The sequence below is a fragment of the Nerophis lumbriciformis genome, linkage group LG03 (genome assembly GCF_033978685.3).
Source record: "Nerophis lumbriciformis linkage group LG03, RoL_Nlum_v2.1, whole genome shotgun sequence".
Taxonomy (NCBI): domain Eukaryota; kingdom Metazoa; phylum Chordata; class Actinopteri; order Syngnathiformes; family Syngnathidae; genus Nerophis; species Nerophis lumbriciformis.
Genome location: NC_084550.2, coordinates 32,096,558 through 32,118,780, shown reverse-complemented (window position 1 = coordinate 32,118,780; position 22,223 = coordinate 32,096,558). Strand labels below are relative to the sequence as shown.

Sequence of the window (22,223 nt, the reverse complement as noted above, 5' to 3'; positions counted from 1 at the left end):
AAAAGCTTTTTTGAACGACGCTGCTGATTTGTTTTTCGAATTTAAAATCTGAGTCAAACTTTACCCCCAGGTTTGTGACACAGTCGCTGAGATACGGGGTCAGAGTGCCGAGGTCAACGTTGGGGGAGGGAGAGCGACTTGGACCGAACAACATAACTTCTGTTTTGTCTTCATTTAGGCTCAGGAAGTTAGCTGAAAGCCAGACTTTGATGTCGGGCAGGCAGTCAATAAGACGTTGAACCGTGTTATTTTGTGCCATGGGAAAATAAATCTGGCAATCCTCAGCATAAAAATGAAATGCAATACTGTACTTCCTAAAAATAGAACCAAGGGGGAGAAGGTAAAGCGCAAATAAAATTGGGGCAAGGATTGAGCCCTGGGGGACCCCATGTGGTAAAGGAGCTGTGGACGACATAAAACTGTCTACTTTTACACAAAACCTCCTGTCGGTTAGGTACGACCGGAACCAGTTGAGGGTGGCGCCCTTAATGCCCACACAGTTCTCAAGACGAGTGATTAAGGTGGCGTGGTCGACGGTGTCGAACGCAGCAGACAGATCTAAAAGCACCAGGACAACATATTTACCAGAATCAGTGGACAGGAGGATATCGTTAAAAACTTTTAGAAGCGCTGACTCTGTGCTGTGGAGGGCTTTAAAACCGGACTGGAACCACTCAGTGATACCATTATCCTCTAAGAAGGGCAACAACTGACTGTAGACAACCTTCTCTAATATTTTGGAAATGTATGGAAGATTGGAGATAGGTCTGAAGTTAGAGAGGAAAGAGGGGTCGAGGCTGGGTTTTTTAAGTAGAGGTCGTACCACTGCATGTTTAAACTCTACTGGAACTATTCCAGAAGAGAGGCTACTATTGATAATGTTAAGGACACTTGATCCAATAGTAGTAAGTACCTCCTTAAACAGGCAAGGTGGGAGGGCATCTGCAGGAGAACCAGAGGGCTTCATATGACTAACTGTGTCACTTAAAAAAGAAAAGGACACCGGCTCAAACTGATGGAAAACAGAAGAGAAATGCAGGGGAACAGAAGGGTCATATGAAGGCTGAGATAGACTGGCTCTAGTTGACACAATTTTGTCAGTGAAAAAATGGAGACAATTTTCACAGAATTCAAAAGAAGCATCAAAACCAGCAGATTTGGGAGCATCAATGACAGTGTTAATAGTTTTAAACAGAACTCTGGGGTTGTTACAGTTAGAAGATATAATCTGAGATAGATATATATTCATTTCTGCTTTTACAGTCATCTGAAAGGAAAACAGGCTTTCTTTAAAAATGGCAAAGGACACATGCAGCCTGTCTTTTTTCCATTTTCTCTCTGCTCTTCTACATACGCGCCTGGCAGCCCGAGTGACGTCATTCAACCAGAGCTGAGGCGTGGTTTTAGCGCGGCGGCATTTGAAAGGCGCGATCGTGTCCAGTGTTTGTAAACAGATAGAGTTGAACCCAGAAACCAACTCTTCAGTATTCAGACACACAGATGCTGCAGAATTATCATCACAAAGAGTCGAAAAAATAGAGGAGAACCGAGCAGGTGACGAAGAATTAAACATGCGAGAGCGTTGGGGCGGTGCGCACAATTTAACTGGACACTGCGTGGCAATATCAAACAGGATCGGCATTTGATCAGAGAACACAGCGTCGCAAATGTCCAAATTAAAAACACACAAACCATACGAGAGCACTAAATCGAGTGTATGCCCGCGTTCATGTGTAGAACCACACACAGACTGTACAAAGTTAAATGAGTCGATTATATTCAGGAAGCTCCTGGAAAGCGGCTCGTCTGGACAGCAGGTGTGAATATTAAAATCACCCACAATAAGGACACGATCATATTTGGGCAGGATTTCAGCCAGAAATTCAGAAAAGTCAGTTATAAAGTCTTTGTGGTACTTGGGTGGTCGATAGATGACGGCACACAGGACGACATCAGAAAGACCCACTTCAAACATGCACAGTTCGAAGCTTGAAAAGGAGGATTGTAGGCGGATCTGACGGCATTTAAAGTCATTTTTAAAAACGACTGCTAATCCTCCTCCTTTTCGACCGGACGGCCGTGGGGAATTAAAGTAGGAACACTCCGGAGGCAGAAGTTCATTAAGAGGGGCGGACTCACCGGCTCTCAGCCATGTCTCCGTCACACCGAGGAAGTCCAGTCCGCGGGAAGTGAAGAAATCCTTCAGGATAAAAGTTTTGTTTGTCAAAGATCTTGCGTTCACAAGACCGAACCTGGCGTGGGCCAGCACGTCCAAGGCCGCAATTAATCCGGGTGGGGCTCGACACACAGCCCGCAGGTGGCGGTGATCCACCCCGCGCCTCCGGGGGCGGGGACAGCAGGAGCGACGACGGCAAGCTTCTTCCTCCAAACCAACGATAGGAACCAGCCAGGAGCCGATGGGATCGAGCGAGCGTGGGTGCAGGAGGAGACCGGATACCGCACCATTCCTCCTTCGGGAAGCCACGGGAAGCCGGACCAGGAGTGCCCTAACTTTCACCAGCTGGCCGCCACGTTTACCGCGGCGCCGGAGACGCTTTCGCCGGGGGAGAGGAGCCAGGAGGCGGGAAAGGAAGGCAGGAATCCGGCCAGGTGAAAAAGCTGACTGGGACGTCGAAAAACCAACGTCGAAGTTGATCATATCAGTGGGAGAGGGGCAAAGATCCAACAGTGTTTGGCGGTCATACACAAGCAGTGAGCTGACAGAGACGAAAATAGACGCAAACAACACAAAAACGAACAGAGCTGACAGCGAGAGACGGCAGGCCAAAGCATATACTGGCGCCATCTTGCATCCTACATGACATATATACTTACATCATGTATATATTACATGTTATTATGAATGTTACTACATGACATATATACTTACGTCATGTATATATTACATGTTATTATGAATGTTACTACATGACATATATACTTACGTCATGTATATATTACATGTTATTATGAATGTTACTACATGACATATATACTTACGTCATGTATATATTACATGTTATTATGAATGTTACTACATGACATATATACTTACGTCATGTATATATTACATGTTATTATGAATGTTACTAGATACTATATATATACTTGCATCATGTATATGTTACATGTTATTATGAATGTTACTACATGACATATATACGTACATCATGTATATATTACATGTTATAATGAATGTTACTACATGACATATATACTTACGTCATGTATATATTACATGTTATTATGAATGTTACTACATGACATATATATTTACATCATGTATATATTACATGTTATTATGAATGTTACTAGATACTACATATATACTTACATCATGTATATATTACATGTTATTATAAATGTTACTACATTACATATATACTTACATCATGTATATATTACATGTTATTATGAATGTTACTACATGACATATATACTTACATCATGTATATATTACATGTTATTATGAATGTTACTACATGACATATATACTTACTTCATGTATATATTACATGTTATTATGAATGTTACTACATGACATATATACTTACGTCATGTATATATTACATGTTATTATGAATGTTACTAGATACTATATATATACTTGCATCATGTATATGTTACATGTTATTATGAATGTTACTACATGACATATATACTTACATCATGTATATATTACATGTTATAATGAATGTTACTACATGACATATATACTTACGTCATGTATATATTACATGTTATTATGAATGTTACTACATGACATATATATTTACATCATGTATATATTACATGTTATTATGAATGTTACTAGATACTACATATATACTTACATCATGTATATATTACATGTTATTATAAATGTTACTACATTACATATATACTTACATCATGTATATATTAAATGTTATTATGATTGTTACTCCATTACATATATACTTACATCATGTATATACTGCATGTTATTATGAATGTTACTACATGACATATATACTTACATCATGTATATATTACATGTTATTATGAATGTTACTACATGACATATATACTTACATCATGTATATATTACATGTTATTATGAATGTTACTACATGACATATATACTTACATCATGTATATATTACATGTTATTATGAATGTTACTACATGACATATATACTTACATCATGTATATATTACATGTTATTATGAATGTTACTACATGACATATATACTTACGTCATGTATATATTACATGTTATTATGAATGTTACTACATGACATATATACTTACGTCATGTATATATTACATGTTATTATGAATGTTACTAGATACTATATATATACTTGCATCATGTATATGTTACATGTTATTATGAATGTTACTACATGACATATATACGTACATCATGTATATATTACATGTTATAATGAATGTTACTACATGACATATATACTTACGTCATGTATATATTACATGTTATTATGAATGTTACTACATGACATATATATTTACATCATGTATATATTACATGTTATTATGAATGTTACTAGATACTACATATATACTTACATCATGTATATATTACATGTTATTATAAATGTTACTACATTACATATATACTTACATTATGTATATATTACATGTTATTATGAATGTTACTACATGACATATATACTTACATCATGTATATATTACATGTTATTATGAATGTTACTACATGACATATATACTTACTTCATGTATATATTACATGTTATTATGAATGTTACTACATGACATATATACTTACGTCATGTATATATTACATGTTATTATGAATGTTACTAGATACTATATATATACTTGCATCATGTATATGTTACATGTTATTATGAATGTTACTACATGACATATATACTTACATCATGTATATATTACATGTTATAATGAATGTTACTACATGACATATATACTTACGTCATGTATATATTACATGTTATTATGAATGTTACTACATGACATATATATTTACATCATGTATATATTACATGTTATTATGAATGTTACTAGATACTACATATATACTTACATCATGTATATATTACATGTTATTATAAATGTTACTACATTACATATATACTTACATCATGTATATATTAAATGTTATTATGATTGTTACTCCATTACATATATACTTACATCATGTATATACTGCATGTTATTATGAATGTTACTACATGACATATATACTTACATCATGTATATATTACATGTTATTATGAATGTTACTACATGACATATATACTTACATCATGTATATATTACATGTTATTATGAATGTTACTACATGACATATATACTTACATCATGTATATATTACATGTTATTATGAATGTTACTACATGACATATATACTTACATCATGTATATATTACATGTTATTATGAATGTTACTACATGACATATATACTTACGTCATGTATATATTACATGTTATTATGAATGTTACTACATGACATATATACTTACGTCATGTATATATTACATGTTATTATGAATGTTACTAGATACTATATATATACTTGCATCATGTATATGTTACATGTTATTATGAATGTTACTACATGACATATATACGTACATCATGTATATATTACATGTTATAATGAATGTTACTACATGACATATATACTTACGTCATGTATATATTACATGTTATTATGAATGTTACTACATGACATATATATTTACATCATGTATATATTACATGTTATTATGAATGTTACTAGATACTACATATATACTTACATCATGTATATATTACATGTTATTATAAATGTTACTACATTACATATATACTTACATCATGTATATATTACATGTTATTATGAATGTTACTACATGACATATATACTTACATCATGTATATATTACATGTTATTATGAATGTTACTACATGACATATATACTTACTTCATGTATATATTACATGTTATTATGAATGTTACTACATGACATATATACTTACGTCATGTATATATTACATGTTATTATGAATGTTACTAGATACTATATATATACTTGCATCATGTATATGTTACATGTTATTATGAATGTTACTACATGACATATATACTTACATCATGTATATATTACATGTTATAATGAATGTTACTACATGACATATATACTTACGTCATGTATATATTACATGTTATTATGAATGTTACTACATGACATATATATTTACATCATGTATATATTACATGTTATTATGAATGTTACTAGATACTACATATATACTTACATCATGTATATATTACATGTTATTATAAATGTTACTACATTACATATATACTTACATCATGTATATATTAAATGTTATTATGATTGTTACTCCATTACATATATACTTACATCATGTATATACTGCATGTTATTATGAATGTTACTACATGACATATATACTTACATCATGTATATATTACATGTTATTATGAATGTTACTACATGACATATATACTTACATCATGTATATATTACATGTTATTATGAATGTTACTACATGACATATATACTTACATCATGTATATATTACATGTTATTATGAATGTTACTACATGACAAATATACTTACATCATGTATATATTACATGTTATTATGAATGTTACTACATGACATATATACTTACGTCATGTATATATTACATGTTATTATGAATGTTACTACATGACATATATACTTACGTCATGTATATATTACATGTTATTATGAATGTTACTAGATACTATATATATACTTGCATCATGTATATGTTACATGTTATTATGAATGTTACTACATGACATATATACTTACATCATGTATATATTACATGTTATAATGAATGTTACTACATGACATATATACTTACGTCATGTATATATTACATGTTATTATGAATGTTACTACATGACATATATACTTACATCATGTATATATTACATGTTATTATGAATGTTACTAGATACTACATATATACTTACATCATGTATATATTACATGTTATTATAAATGTTACTACATTACATATATACTTACATCATGTATATATTACATGTTATTATGAATGTTACTCCATTACATATATACTTACATCATGTATATACTGCATGTTATTATGAATGTTACTACATGCCATATATACTTACACATGTATATATTACATGTTATTATGAATGTTACTACATGACATATATACTTACATCATGTATATATTACATGTTATTATGAATGTTACTACATGACATATATACTTACGTCATGTATATATTACATGTTATTATGAATGTTACTACATGACATATATACTTACGTCATGTATATATTACATGTTATTATGAATGTTACTAGATACAACATATATACTTGCATCATGTATGTTACATGTTATTATGAATGTTACTACATGACACATATACTTACATCATGTATATATTACATGTTAATATGAATGTTACTACATGACACATATACTTACATCATGTATATATTACATGTTAATATGAATGTTACTACATGACATATATACTTACATCATGTATATATTACATGTTATTATGATTGTTACTACATGACATATATACTTACATCATGTATATATTACATGTTATTATGAATGTTACTACATGACATATATACTTACATCATGTATATATTACATGTTATTATGAATGTTACTACATGACATATATACTTACATCATGTATATATTACATGTTATTATGAATGTTACTAGATACTACATATATACTTACATCATGTATATATTACATGTTATTATGAATGTTACTACATTACATATATACTTACATCATGTATATATTACATGTTATTATGAATGTTACTACATGACATATATACTTACATCATGTATATGTTCCATGTTATTATGAATGTTACTACATGACATATATACTTACATCATGTATATATTCCATGTTATTATGAATTTTACTACATGACATATATACTTACATCATGTATATATTATGTTATTATGAATGTTACTAGATACTACATATATACTTACATCATGTATATATTACATGTTCTTATGAATGTTACTACATGACATAAATACTCACATCATGTATATATTACATGTTATTATGAATGTTACTACATGACATATATACTTACATCATGTATATATTACATGTTATTATGAATGTTACTAGATACTACATATATACTTACATCATGTATATATTACATGTTCTTATGAATGTTACTAGATACTACATATATACTTACATCATGTATATATTACATGTTATTATGAATGTTTTGACTACATCATGTATATATTACATGTTATTATGAATGTTACTACATTACATATATACTTAGCATGTACATACAACCTTAATAGCTGTGTTTTACAGCACTTTTAGGCAGAATAGAGCAATTCAATTATTAGCTGACTCTTGCTAACATTTATTTACGATTCAAAATGCATAAAAAAAACAAAAAGATGTGTTTTTGTCTCTGTGAATGATCGACAACATTCTCAAAAAATGTGCACTTCCCCTATCAGACCCAGTACAATAAATTAGTCATCCTTTACCCTGCATAAACATCACTAATGATTGGTAAATGTCCATGTTTCAGGAAAATGTGCCATCTTTCGAGCCATTGTGGTGGGCAATCCAATGCCCACTGTAACTTGGACCAGGGCAAACGGGGAAATGGTTTTCAACCCGGCAACCTGCAAGCAAAATTACAACGAATCGTCACATGAGCACACCCTGGAGGTACACCAACGTTCTAAATGTATGAATGGTGGCAGATCATGTGACTACTCTAAATGCTCTACAGGGGGCGGGCTTTGCGCGACATCAATGACATACGACAAAAAAGACGACAGAGCTTTTGATACTACTTTAATAACGCATGGTGACGACACGTTCTCGCTGTGTCTGCAAATTTGACAGCAAATGTAGCATTCTATGAATGCAAGTACCGTTATCATCGGAGGACGAGGAATAGCTAAACATGTTACACTCTTGGTGGATTGATTGACACTACACACGGTAGGCGGACGCGATAATGGACAGCAAATGCGGAGGTCGCCAAAACCGCCATCTAAACTGGCAATGTGTGAGCTAAAGTAATCTAAGGTAGGCATATTGATACAAAAATCGACAGTAACGATACCAGATGTAGTTTCAGTGTATAGATTGATATGATCAAAAACATATTTTGTTTGTGTTATTGTTTACAGCCTCAGGACTTCCTTGTGGTCTACATAACATAGACGATGTTTTACAGACCATCTTCAAACCACTTTTTGACCATTTCTTGTGGGCGATCTTATTTACGTGCCTCCACTTTGACAGCATCTTCTCCCCGTCATCGTTGTTGTACCAGTAGTTTTTAGCACTTCCATAGCGAGTCTACTGACGGATATACATAAGAAGTGTACACTACTTTATATTAGAAATGCCTACAGCGGAGGATGAATGCACCAAAACAAGAGGGTAGAGAAAAAGGAGGAGCTTATTGACTGCAATGGCGGCCGCACGCACATTTTCAAGTCTTATGCAGATCCCAAATATACATCAGCAGGTAGTAATAGGTAAGAAAAGTTGTTTTGCATAATATTGCAAAACAAAACGCCAGATAATATGTCTCCTAATAGGTCCTATTGTAGTAATACCATAATAATACCGTATGTTGAAGCACAGTACGTCTGACTATGGTAGCTGTAATGCTCTGACAATCCATCAAGCGGTGCGGCTTTATAGCTTACCAAAGTCCTACTTTGCAAGGTTTTTTAAGCGCCTATGTGTAATGTTCTATATTCTCAATGAAATATCAAAGTCATTTATTGAACAGGCATCAACCTGCAGTCCACACGTATCTCTAATGTGTGACTGCCATCTACTGGTCACACTTATCATTACACCGTGTACCAAATAAAATTGATTCACTACACACCGTAGGAGGATACAGTAGCTCACCGCTAACAAAAGCTAGCAACCCTGAATAAAAACAAAGCCACCTGACATCCACTGTAATGATACCAAGTACTAGTCGATACTACAATGTTTACATCGATATTTTTTAGCATCAAAAAATCTTTTTTTCGTTTAAAAAAAAATCAAATTATGTTTATAAAGTCAGTAAATATGTCCCTGGACACATGAGGACTTTGAATATGACCAATGTATGATCCTGTAACTACTTGGTATCGGATCCATACCTAAATGTGTGGTATCATCCAAAACTAATGTCAAGTATCAAAGAAGAGAAGAATAAGTGATTATTACATTTGAACAGAAGTGTAGATAGAACATGTTAAAACAGAAAATAAGCAGATATTAACAGTAAATGAACAAGTGGATGAATAACCAATTTTTTACAGTTTGTCCCTCATAATGTGTACAAAATAATAGGTGTATAAATGACACAATATGTTACTGCATAGACTAATTAGGAGTCTTTGTTTGTTTACTTACAAAAGACAAGTTGTCTAGTATGTTCAACATTTTATTTAAGGACTAAATGACAATAATAAACATATGTTTCAAGTACACTAACATTTGTTGTTACAATAAAGACAATAATGACATTTTTTGTGGTCCCCTTTATTTAGAAAACATCGGTACACAAAGTGTAGCCCACATTTTACTTTGAAAATAAGCCCCCTGCCATTCCGTGGAGAGAACAACAAAAACCTATAACAGCAGGTTGCCTACAGCCACAGCTGTATGATTTCTGACTGTTGACTAGGCGCTGAGTTAGACAAATACAAACCCTGTTTCCATATGAGTTGGGAAATTGTGTTAGATGTAAATATAAACGGAATACAATGATTTGCAAATCCTTTTCAACCCATATTCAGTTGAATATGCTACAAAGACAACATATTTGATGTTCAAACTCATAAACATTTTTTCTTTTGCAAATAATCATTAACTTTAGAATTTGATGCCAGCAACACGTGACAAAGAAGTTGTGAAAGGTGGCAATAAATACTGATAAAGTTGAGGAATGCTCATCAAACACTTATTTGGAACATCTCACAGGTGTGCAGGCTAATTGGGAACAGGTGGGTGCCATGATTGAGTATAAAAACAAAAAATGCTCAGTCTTTCACAAGAAAAGATGGGGCGAGGTACACCCCTTTGTCCACAACTGCGTGAGCAAATAGTCAAACAGTTTAAGAACAACGTTTCTCAAAGTGCAATTGCAAGAAATTTAGGGATTTTAACATCTACGCTCCATAATATCATCAAAAGGTTCAGAGAATCTGGAGAAATCACTCCACGTAAGCGGCATGGCCGGAAACCAACATTGAATGACCGTGACCTTCTATCCCTCAGACGACACTGTATCAAAAACCGACTTCAATCTCTAAAGGATATCACCACATGGGCTCAGGAACACTTCAGAAAACCACTGTCACTAAATACAGTTGGTCGCTACATCTGTAAGTGCAAGTTAAAGCTCTACTATGCAAAGCGAAAGCCATTTTTCAACAACACCCAAAAACGCCTCCGGCTTCTCTGGGCCTGAGATCATCTAAGATGGACTCATGCAAAGTGGAAAAGTGTTCTGTGGTCTGACGAGTCCACATTTCAAATTGTTTTTGGAAATATTCGACATCGTGTCATCCGGACCAAAGGGGAAGCGAACCATCCAGACTGTTATCGACGCAAAGTTCAAAAGCCAGCATGTGTGATGGTATGGGGGTGTATTAGTGCCCAAGACATGGGTAACTTACACATCTGTGAAGGCACCATTAATGCTGAAAGGTACATACAGCTTTTGGAACAACATATGCTGCCATCTTTTCATGGATGCCCCTGCTTATTTCAGCAAGACAATGCCAAGCCACATTCAGCACGTGTTACAACAGCGTGGCTTCGTAAAAAAAGAGTGTGGGTACTTTCCTGGCCCGCCTGCAGTCCAGACCTGTCTCCCATCGAAAATGTGTGGCGCATTATGAAGCGTAAAATACGACAGCGGAGACCCCGGACTGTTGAACGACTGAAGCTTTACATAAAACAAGAATGGGGAAGAATTCCACTTTCAAAGCTTCAACAATTAGTTTCCTCAGTTCCCAATCGTTTATTGAGTGTTGTTAAAAGGAAAGGCCATGTAACACAGTGGTGAACATGCCCTTTCCCAACTACTTTGTCACGTGTTGCAGCCATGAAATTCTAAGTTAATTATTATTTGCAAAAAAGAAATAAAGTTTATGAGTTTGAACATCAAATATGTTGTCTTTGTAGCATATTCAACTGAATATGGGTTGAAAATGATTTGCAAATCATTGTATTCCGTTTATATTTACATCTAACACAATTTCCCAACTCATATGGAAACGGGGTTTGTAAGACAAGTAGACAATAAGAGACTGAATGGATGAATTGGAGCAATGTTGTGACTAAAAGGTGTGCAATGTTGCTTGTCTTCAGTTTCCCAAGGTGGCCCCTGAGGATGCCGACACCTACAAGTGCTTTGCAACAAACGACTACGGCCGCGCGATCTGCACCGTCCTGCTCAACGTCATCGAAGGTGCTTAAGTCCTTCCATCACTCTTTGACTGCAGTGCATGACGCTATCTGAAAGTCTTCATCACAATCCTCTGCTCACAGTTGGATTCTCCAAGACCAAGGAACTGCAGAAGACATACGGGGACGGTGAGACGTCATTTCTTCACCGGCAGTAAAAAAAAATGACCGGAAGGTTCTTCCTCTTTAAGAAGTGCAAAGATAATTATGGTCGTCTTGCAGACTTCTAAATAAGACCAGGTTTTAGGACCAGTGATCCACAGCCTTGAAAGTTCTCCAACGTGAGACTTTTGATGATATCTTCATACCTTCGTGACACTTGACTAAAGAAAAACTAAAGCATGACGCATGAAAGTACCCGGAGAGAGAAATGGCGTAGGACAGAAGAGTCGAGCAAGATGAGAATTAACTTCTAAAAATTCCTTTGAAAGACAACTCTGACTAACTCATAACTTTGTCCTCACGCAGAAGTCCCAGACTTTTTAAAGAAGAAACTTAGAAAACGGTGAGTAAACTTTGCCATTGCATTGCCTGTGGGGGTGTGACGCTATGTGCCATATTTTTATATTCAATGTTTTTTATGGGTTTTAAAAAGTGTAAGCCATAACCCTCAAAATGATAGCAACAAATAGAGTGTTGACATATCTCACTTTGCATGTAATAAGTTAATACTTTCACTTTGGAAGTTAAATTCCTGGCAGGAATGGATTTTTTTACAAAATTATTTATTTTTTGTTCCACCTGTTTAATGAAATGTGGTTGAAGGAAAACACGCAACTTTTCTCTGACTACAAGTGAACATTCACCTACCGAAAATCAGGAGCACAATGCAAACTTTTGACCACAAACTTAGTCACTGTCTCTCGTCATCCTTATTTTTAAATGAGAAGACAATGTAACAAATAATGTTGCTAACATGCTAGGTGGTGTTAGTTAGCACCTGTTGTATTTACACCAGATTTAGTAACATGTGATATTAACTCATTACATGCAAAGTGAGATATTTTTTTATCTATTATGTGTTTGATGATTGTGGCTTATAGCTTATTAAAACCTATCAAAAACTTAAAATCTCATAGAATGTGGGGATTTAAAAAGTGTAAGCCATAACCGTCAAAATGATAGCAAAAAAGAAAGTCTCGACATATCTCACTTTGCATGTAATGAGTTAATATCACATGCTAGTTTCACTTCCATCCATCCATCCATCTTCTTCCGCTTATCCGAGGTTGGGTCGCGGGGGCAGCAGCCTAAGCAGGGAAGCCCAGACTTCCCTCTCCCCAGCCACTTCGTCCAGCTCTTCCTGTGGGACCCCGAGGCGTTCCCAGGCCAGCCGGGGGACATAGTCTTCCCAGCGTGTCCTGGGTCTTCCCCGCGGCCTCCTACCGGTCGTACGTGCCCTAAAAACCTCCCTAGGGAGGCGTTCGGGTGGCATCCTGACCAGATGCCCGAACCACCTCATCTGGCTCCTCTCCATGTGGGGGAGCAGCGGCTTTACTTTGATCTCCTCCCGGATGACAGAGCTTCTCACCCTATCTCTAAGGGAGAGACCCACCACCCGGCGGAGGAAACTCATTTCGGCCGCTTGTACCCGTGATCTTGTCCTTTCGGTCATAACCCAAAGCTCATGACCATAGGTGAGGATGGGAACGTAGATCGACCGGTAAATTGAGAGCTTTGCCTTCCGGCTCAGCTCCTTCTTCACCACAACGGATCGATACAGCGTCCGCATTACTGAAGACGCCGCACCGATCCGCCTGTCGATCTCACCATCCACTCTTCCCTCACTCGTGAACAAGACTCCGAGGTACTTGAACTCCTCCACTTGGGGCAAGATCTCCTCCCCAACCCGGAGATGGCACTCCACCCTTTTCCGGGCGAGAACCATGGACTCGGACTTGGAGGTGCTGATTCTCATCCCAGTCGCTTCACACTCAGCTGCGAACCGATCCAGTGAGAGCTGAAGATCCTGGCCAGATGAAGCCATCAGGACCACATCATCTGCAAAAAGCAGAGACCTAATCCTGCAGCCACCAAACCAGATCCCCTCAACGCCTTGACTGCGCCTAGAAATTATGTCCATAAAAAGTAGTTTCACTTGTGATGTTAAATTCCTGACAGGAATGGATTTTTAAACAAGATTCTATTTTTTTGTTCCACCTGTTTAATGAAATGTGGTTGAAGGAAAACATGCAACTTTTCTTTGACTACAATTGAACATTCCCCTACCGAAAATCAGGAGCACTGTGGCAAATGTGTGCAAGCTTTTGACCACAAACTTAGTCACTGTCTCTGCTCATGCTCATCTTTAAATGAGAAGACATTCATTTCAATGTAACAAATAATGTTGCTAACATGCTAGGTGGTGTTAGTTAGCACCTGTTGTATTCACACCAGATTTAGTAACATGTGATATTAACTCATTACATGCAAAGAGAGATATTTTTATCTATTATGTGTTTGATGATTATGGCTTACAGCGTATTAAAACCTATGGAAATCTCATAAAATGTGGGGTTTTAAAAAGCGTAAGCCACAACCGTCAAAATGATAGCAAAAAATAAAATCTTGACATATCTCACTCTGCATGTCATGAGTTAATAGTTTCACTTTTGAAATACAATTCCTGACAGGAATGGATTTTTAAATGAGATTCTATTTATTTTGCTCCACCTATTTAATGAAATGTGGTTGAAGGAAAACATGCAACTTTTCTCTGACTACAATTGAACATTCACCTACCGAAAACCAGGAGCACTGTGGCAAATGGGTGCAAGCTTTTGACCACAAACTTAGTCATTGTCTCTGCTCATGAACCGTTACACCCCCTACCATCCAACGTGGCAACATGTGGAAAGTCAGCCTAAAAAATATATTCCTGCTTTCCTTGTTGTGAAGTCCTACTGAGGAGGCACAGGAGAACAAGACAATGACCCCAGAGGAGAAAGTCTGGGAGATCCTCCTCAAGGCAGACAAGAAGGACTACGAGCGCATATGTGTGGAATATGGCATCACCAACTTCCGCGGCATGCTGAAGAAACTGAAAGCCATGAAGAAGGAGGATAATGTCGAGGTGAGTGGACCTTCATGAAGATATTTTAGAGGTGAGTGGACCTTCATGAAGATATTGTCGAGGTGAGTGGACCTTCATGAAGATATTGTCGAGGTGAGTGGACCTTCATGAAGATATTGTCGAGGTGAGTGGACTTTCGTGAAGATATTGTCGAGGTGAGTGGACCTTCATGAAGATATTGTCGAGATGAGTGGACCTTCGTGAAGATATTGTCGAGGTGAGTGGACCTTCATGAAGATATTGTCGAGGTGAGTGGACCTTCATGAAGATATTGTCGAGGTGAGTGGACTTTCATGAAGATATTGTCGAGGTGAGTGGACCTTCATGAAGATATTGTCGAGGTGAGTGGACCTTCATGAAGATATTGTCGAGGTGAGTGGACTTTCATGAAGATATTGTCGAGATGAGTGGACTTTCATGAAGATATTGTCGAGATGAGTGGACCTTCATGAAGATATTGTCGAGGTGAGTGGACTTTCATGAAGATATTGTCGAGGTGAGTGGACCTTCATGAAGATATTGTCGAGGTGAGTGGACTTTCATGAAGATATTGTCGAGGTGAGTGGACCTTCATAAAGATATTGTCGAGGTGAGTGGACCTTCATAAAGATATTGTCGAGGTGAGTGGACTTTCATGAAGATATTGTCGAGATGAGTGGACTTTCATGAAGATATTGTCGAGGTGAGTGGACCTTCATGAAGATATTGTCGAGGTGAGTGGACTTTCATGAAGATATTGTCGAGGTGAGTGGACCTTCATGAAGATATGGTGTTATTAAAGGCCTACTGAAAGCCACTACTAGCGACCACGCAGTCTGATAGTTTATATATCAATGATGAAATCTTAACATTGCAACACATGCCAATACGGCCGGGTTAGCTTACTAAAGTGCAATTTTAAATTTTGCGCGAAATATCCTGCTGAAAACGTCTCGGTATGATGACGTCAGGGCGTGACATCACAGATTGTAGAGGACATTTTGGGACAGCATGGTGGTCAGCTATTAAGTCGTCTGTTTCCATCGCAAAATTCCACAGTATTCTGGACATCTGTGTTGGTGAATCTTTTGCAATTTGTTCAATGAACAATGGAGACAGCAAAGAAGAAAGCTGTAGGTGGGAAGCGGTGTATTGCGGCCGACTGCAGCAACACAAACACAGCCGGTGTTTCATTGTTTACATTCCCGGAAGATGACAGTCAAACTTTACCATTGGCCTGTGGAGAACTCGGACAACAGAGACTCTTACCAGGAGGACTTTGAGTTGGTTTCGCAGACGCGGTACCGTGAGTACGCATGCAGCTGCGACTTCCAAACATTTGATCGCTTGCCCGTACGTGCGTGCCGCTATGTGCATGTCACGTACATAACTTTGGGGATTTTGGGGAAATATATGTGCTGTATGAACTTTAGGGAGGTGAACAGTACTATGGGCTGTGGGATTGAGTGTGTTGTGCAGGTGTTTGAGTTGTATTGGCGGGTTATATGGACGTGAGGGGTGTTACGTTCCCAGTTGGCTCAGAGTCTAGGGATCGTAAGAGAACGCAACATAAAAGTGTATAAACCAAATGAGTTGTAAATTAAAGACACAGAAGCCAAGAATTGAAAACAAAAACTAGTAACCAAGAGAGGGGGGTTACAACAAGACACAACACTAGCCTAGCTTGGGAGTACAGGTGCTGTCACAAAAATGAACAAAACATACCAAAAGACACCTCTGAAAAAGAAAGGTAAGCTTACTAACTAAAGCTATTTAATTAGCATAAACCAAAAACCTACCTACCTACTCTAGCCAAAGAGGGGGTCCAAAACATACAAGGGTGACAGCAACCACTAAGCCTGGTGTCTCTGTACACAAACAAATCCTACATGTGTAGTGTATAGAGGCCTCTGTCTAACCTTTCCCAAGACTAGACTGCAGATACTTACAAAAGTTGAAAGGTAAAACAAAAAGGAAGACTCAAAAACAGGTGGCACAAGTTTAGCAAAGAGCTTAACAAAAATGATTACAAAACAAAATAGTGTCAAAGACAAAGTAGCGTCTCTCAAAGCTCCACACAGCATGTCAGAAAAAGAATCCCCTGATGAGCAGGTGGTTTTAAACAGGCTGGGAGGATGAATGGCGGACTGGGATTGGCTGGCTGATCAACAGGTGAAATGAGGAGCAGCTGGGAACAGGAACTGGTTGATTGGCAGCAGAGGCAGTGATTGAGTGTGACCTGTACAAACAAAAGAAGAAGAAACACAAAACAAACAAACCACTACTTCGTGGAACGTAACAAGGGGGGAGGTGTTTGTTATGCGGGATTAATTTGTGGCATATTAAATATAAGCCTGGTTGTGTTGTGGCTAATAGAGTATATATATGACTTGTGTTTATTTACTGTTTTAGTCATTCCCAGCTGAATATCAGGTCCCACCCGCCTCTCACAGCATCTTCCCTATCTGAATCGCTCCCACTGCCCTCTAGTCCTTCACTCTCACTTTCCTCATCCACAAATCTTTCATCCTCGCTCAAATTAATGGGGAAATCGTCGCTTTCTCGGTCCGAATGGCTCTCGCTGCTGGTGGCCATGATTGTAAACAATGTGCAGATGTGAGGAGCTCCACAACCTGTGACGTCACGCTACTCGTCTGCTACTTCCGCTACAGGCAAGGCTTTTTTATCAGCGACCAAAAGTTGCCAACTTTATCGTCGATGTTCTCTACTAAATCCTTTCAGCAAAAATATGTCAATATCGCGAAATGATCAAGTATGACACATAGAATGGACCTGCTATCCCCGTTTAAATAAGAACATCGCATTTCAGTAGGCCTTTAAGGTGGTCTCTTCTCCTCTGGCCTGCAGTTCTTCACACCCAGCAATGATCTGAAGCACCTTGACTCAGACGACTTATCCTTGGACTTGGAGCTGGAACTCAGGGAGAGTAAAGTGTTCCTCTACAAGGTGAGAATCCCACATCTTTAAAAATAAGATCTTATGTGGTGACAGTTCTCAGCGGGATGGTTGTTGCACAACTTGCAGGACGGATCCATGGTCTCCTTTGCAAAAGACGATTGTGATGAACTGACACACTCGCTGAAGCAAGTGGCCAAGAAGAAAATGTTCTCAATGTCGAGTCAAGACGCTGACGTGGAGGGCATCGGCTTGTTCGCGACAGACTTTAAAGGTATTTTGTTCATGGTGGCATGTACTCTGTCAGGGCTACTCAGCCAAACTGTTTGAGGGGCAAATGTGACGGTGCAGCGGGAGAAGAAGACGGCGGTGAGACAGTGACGTCTTCAGCTGTCAGCGTCTTTATGGACGCCATCAAAAGTGTACATACACTTGTAAAGAACATCATGTCATGGCTGTCTGGAGTTTACAATCATTTCTTATTTTTTTGTGATGTAGTGATTGGAGCACATACTTGTTGCTCACAAAAACATTCATGAAGTTTGCTTCTTTTATGAATTTATTATGGCTCTACTGAAAATGTGAGGGTCAAAAGTATACATACAGCAATGTTAATATTTGCTTACATGTCCCTTGGCAAGTTTACCTGCAATAAGGCGCTTTTGGTAGCCATCCACAAGCTTCTGCTTGACCACTTGACCACTAAATTGCTGTAGTTCAGCTAAATGTGTTGCTTTTCTGACATGGACTTGTTTCTTCAGCATTGTCCAAACTTTTAAGTCAGGACTTTGGGAAGGCCATTCTAAAACCTTCATTCTAGCCTGATTTAGCCATTCCTTTACCACTTTTGAGGTGTGTTCGGGGTCATTGTCCTGTTGGAACACCCAACTGCGCCCAAGACCCAACCTCCGGGCTGATGATTTTAGCTTGTCCTGAACAATTTGGAGCTAATCCCCCTTTTTCATTGTCCCATTTAAAGCAGCAGTGCCATTGGCAGCAAAACAGGCCCAGAGCATAATACTACCACCATCATGCTTGACTGTAGACATGGTGTTCCTGGGATTAAAGGCCTCAGCTTTTCTCCTCCAAACATATTGCTGGGTATTGTGGCCAAACAGCTCCGTTACCATGTAACAAAAAAAACAAGAGTTGTAGAAAGTATTGGAAACTCAAGGCAGCCATGACACTATGACCTACTCAGTGGCCTAGTGGTTAGAGTGTCCGTCCTGAGATGGGTAGGTCGTGAGTTCAAACCCCGGCCGAGTCATACCAAAGACTATAAAAATGGGAGCCGTTACCTCCCTGCTTGGCACTCAGCATCAAGGGTTGGAATTGGGGGTTAAATCACCAAAAATGATTCCCGGGCTCGGCCATCTCTACTGCCCACTGCTCCCCTCACCTCCCAGGGGGTGATCAAGGGTGATGGGTCAAATGCAGAGAATAATTTCACCACACCTAGTGTGTGTGTGACAATCATTGCTACTTTAACTTTAACTTTATGTTCTTTACAAGTGTATGTAAACTTTTGATCGCGACTGTATGTACACACATTTATATATTCACATATACTGGAAATGTATATATATACACATATATACATATACATATTGACAAGGGGTGTAACAGTACGTGTATATGTATTGAACCGTTTCGGTACGAGGGTTTCGGTTCGGTTCGGAGGTGTACCGAACGAGTACACATGCTAGCAGCGAGCGGGCTAGGACAACATGTAAAAGCCAGAGCTGGAAGACCCTCCTGCCTCGTTAAGATCTCCCGTTTGGGAACACTTTGGCTGCGCGATACAACAATGGAGGACGGAGGTTTGCCGACATTGTTCTTCCGACAACACGTCAAACATGTGTTGCACCTTTCCTGCTTCCGACTCCCAGACTGTAGTCGAGGAGCGCAGGGGAGACACTCCTCCAGGGCCCATGTATTCTCGGGGGCAACACCATTCACTCTACCCGGCAGTGGGTCTCCACCGCTCCGGACTCCAGGGTAAATGACCAGACCGGCGATTAGTTGCAAATGGTGGCTTGATTGAGGTCTTGCACACAGCCAATCCAACAAAACACTAGCCACTCCCTCACCTCGCTCGCCCACACACTCACCTCACTTTAAAGGGCCACACACACACATACGCTACTCTCATAACACATGCTAACCCATTTGAAGCGTCACCACCGCTTTCAAGCAGCCTCTCCTCGGCGAGTCAGGCAGGGCTAAAGCAATAACAAATGTTTTTATAGCAGCAGATTTAAGTCCATATTGCATAAAAAACTAGATTTTGAGCCACTTCTATGGTGGAAGAACAATGAGCCCATATATCCTCTTACTGTCAAGTTAGCCAGGCTGGGGGGGGAAGGAAAGTTAATCTGAGGCCGAGTTGACTTGAAACTGTTTAATGTTGCACTTTTTATATGTAGAAGAACAGTTTTGTCATTTTATTTAATCTGAGCAACAACTTGAGGCAGTTTAATGTTGATTAACGTGGACCCCGACTTAAACAAGTTGAAAAACTTATTGGGGTGTTGCCATTTAGTGGTCAATTGTACGGAATATGTACTGTACTGTGCAATCTACTAATAAAAGTTTCAATCAATCAATCAAAAAAAGCACTTTATATGTAAAAAGGTTTTGTTAAAGGGGAACATTATCACAATTTCAGAATTGTTAAAACCATTAAAAATCAGTTCCCAGTGGCTTATTATATTTTTCGAAGTTTTTTTAAAAATTTTACCCATCATGCAATATCCCTAAAAAAAGCTTCAAAGTGCCTGATTTTAACCATCGTTATATACACCCGTCCATTTTCCTGTGACGTCACATAGTGAAGCCAACACAAACAAACATGGCGGAAAGAACAGCAAGCTATAGCGACATTAGCTCAGATTCAAACTCGGATTTCAGCTGCTTAAGCGATTCAACAGATTACGCATGTATTGAAACGGATGGTTGTAGTGTGGAGGCAGGTAGCGAAAACGAAATTGAAGAAGAAACTGAAGCTATTGAGCCATATCGGTTTGAACCATATGCAAGCGAAAACGACGAAAACGACACGACAGCCAGCGACACGGGAGAAAGCGAGGACGAATTCGGCGATCGCCTTCTAACCAACGATTGGTATGTGTTTGTTTGGCATTAAAGGAAACTAACAACTATGAACTAGGTTTACAGCATATGAAATACATTTGGCAACAACATGCACTTTGAGAGTGCAGACAGCCCAATTTTCATCAATTAATATATTCTGTAGACATACCCTCATGTCAGCAGGCCAGGGAAGCTAGGGTCGATATTATTCTCTTGATCATCTTCGTTGGCATAAGGGACGGTGTGAGCCAAGACATCCAGGGGGTTTAGCTCGCTCGTCTGCGGGAACAAACTGCCGCCATTGCTTGCCGTGCTAGCGAGGTCCTTTGTCCCTGAATTGCTCACACACTCCGGCAGATTCAATGGGGGTCTGGCGGCAGATTTCTTTGACTTTATGGTTGGAAATGCATCTGCTTTGAGTGTCGCAGGATATCCACACATTCTTGCCATCTCTGTCGTAGCATAGCTTTCGTCGGTAAAGTGTGCGGAACAAACGTCCAATTTCTTGCCACTTTGGCATCTTTGGGCCACTGGTGCAACTTGAATCCGTCCCTGTTCGTGTTGTTACACCCTCCGACAACACGCCGACGAGGCATGATGTCTCCAAGGTACGGAAAACAGTCGAAAAAACGGAAA

At 38.1% G+C, this 22,223-nt stretch overlaps 1 protein-coding gene across 1 annotated transcript in view; it reads left to right on the top strand.

The window, feature by feature from the left end:
- Positions 1–22,223, top strand: part of LOC133577018 (immunoglobulin-like and fibronectin type III domain-containing protein 1) — a 66,199-nt gene that overhangs the window by 22,940 nt on the left and 21,036 nt on the right. Inside the window, exons 5-12 of the mRNA XM_072912902.1 lie at positions 8,616–8,758; positions 12,431–12,530; positions 12,611–12,655; positions 12,998–13,031; positions 15,425–15,599; positions 17,569–17,577; positions 18,447–18,545; positions 18,624–18,768. Coding sequence (XP_072769003.1) covers positions 8,616–8,758; positions 12,431–12,530; positions 12,611–12,655; positions 12,998–13,031; positions 15,425–15,599; positions 17,569–17,577; positions 18,447–18,545; positions 18,624–18,768 — 750 coding nt within the window. The remainder of the gene's footprint in view (positions 1–8,615; positions 8,759–12,430; positions 12,531–12,610; positions 12,656–12,997; positions 13,032–15,424; positions 15,600–17,568; positions 17,578–18,446; positions 18,546–18,623; positions 18,769–22,223) is intronic.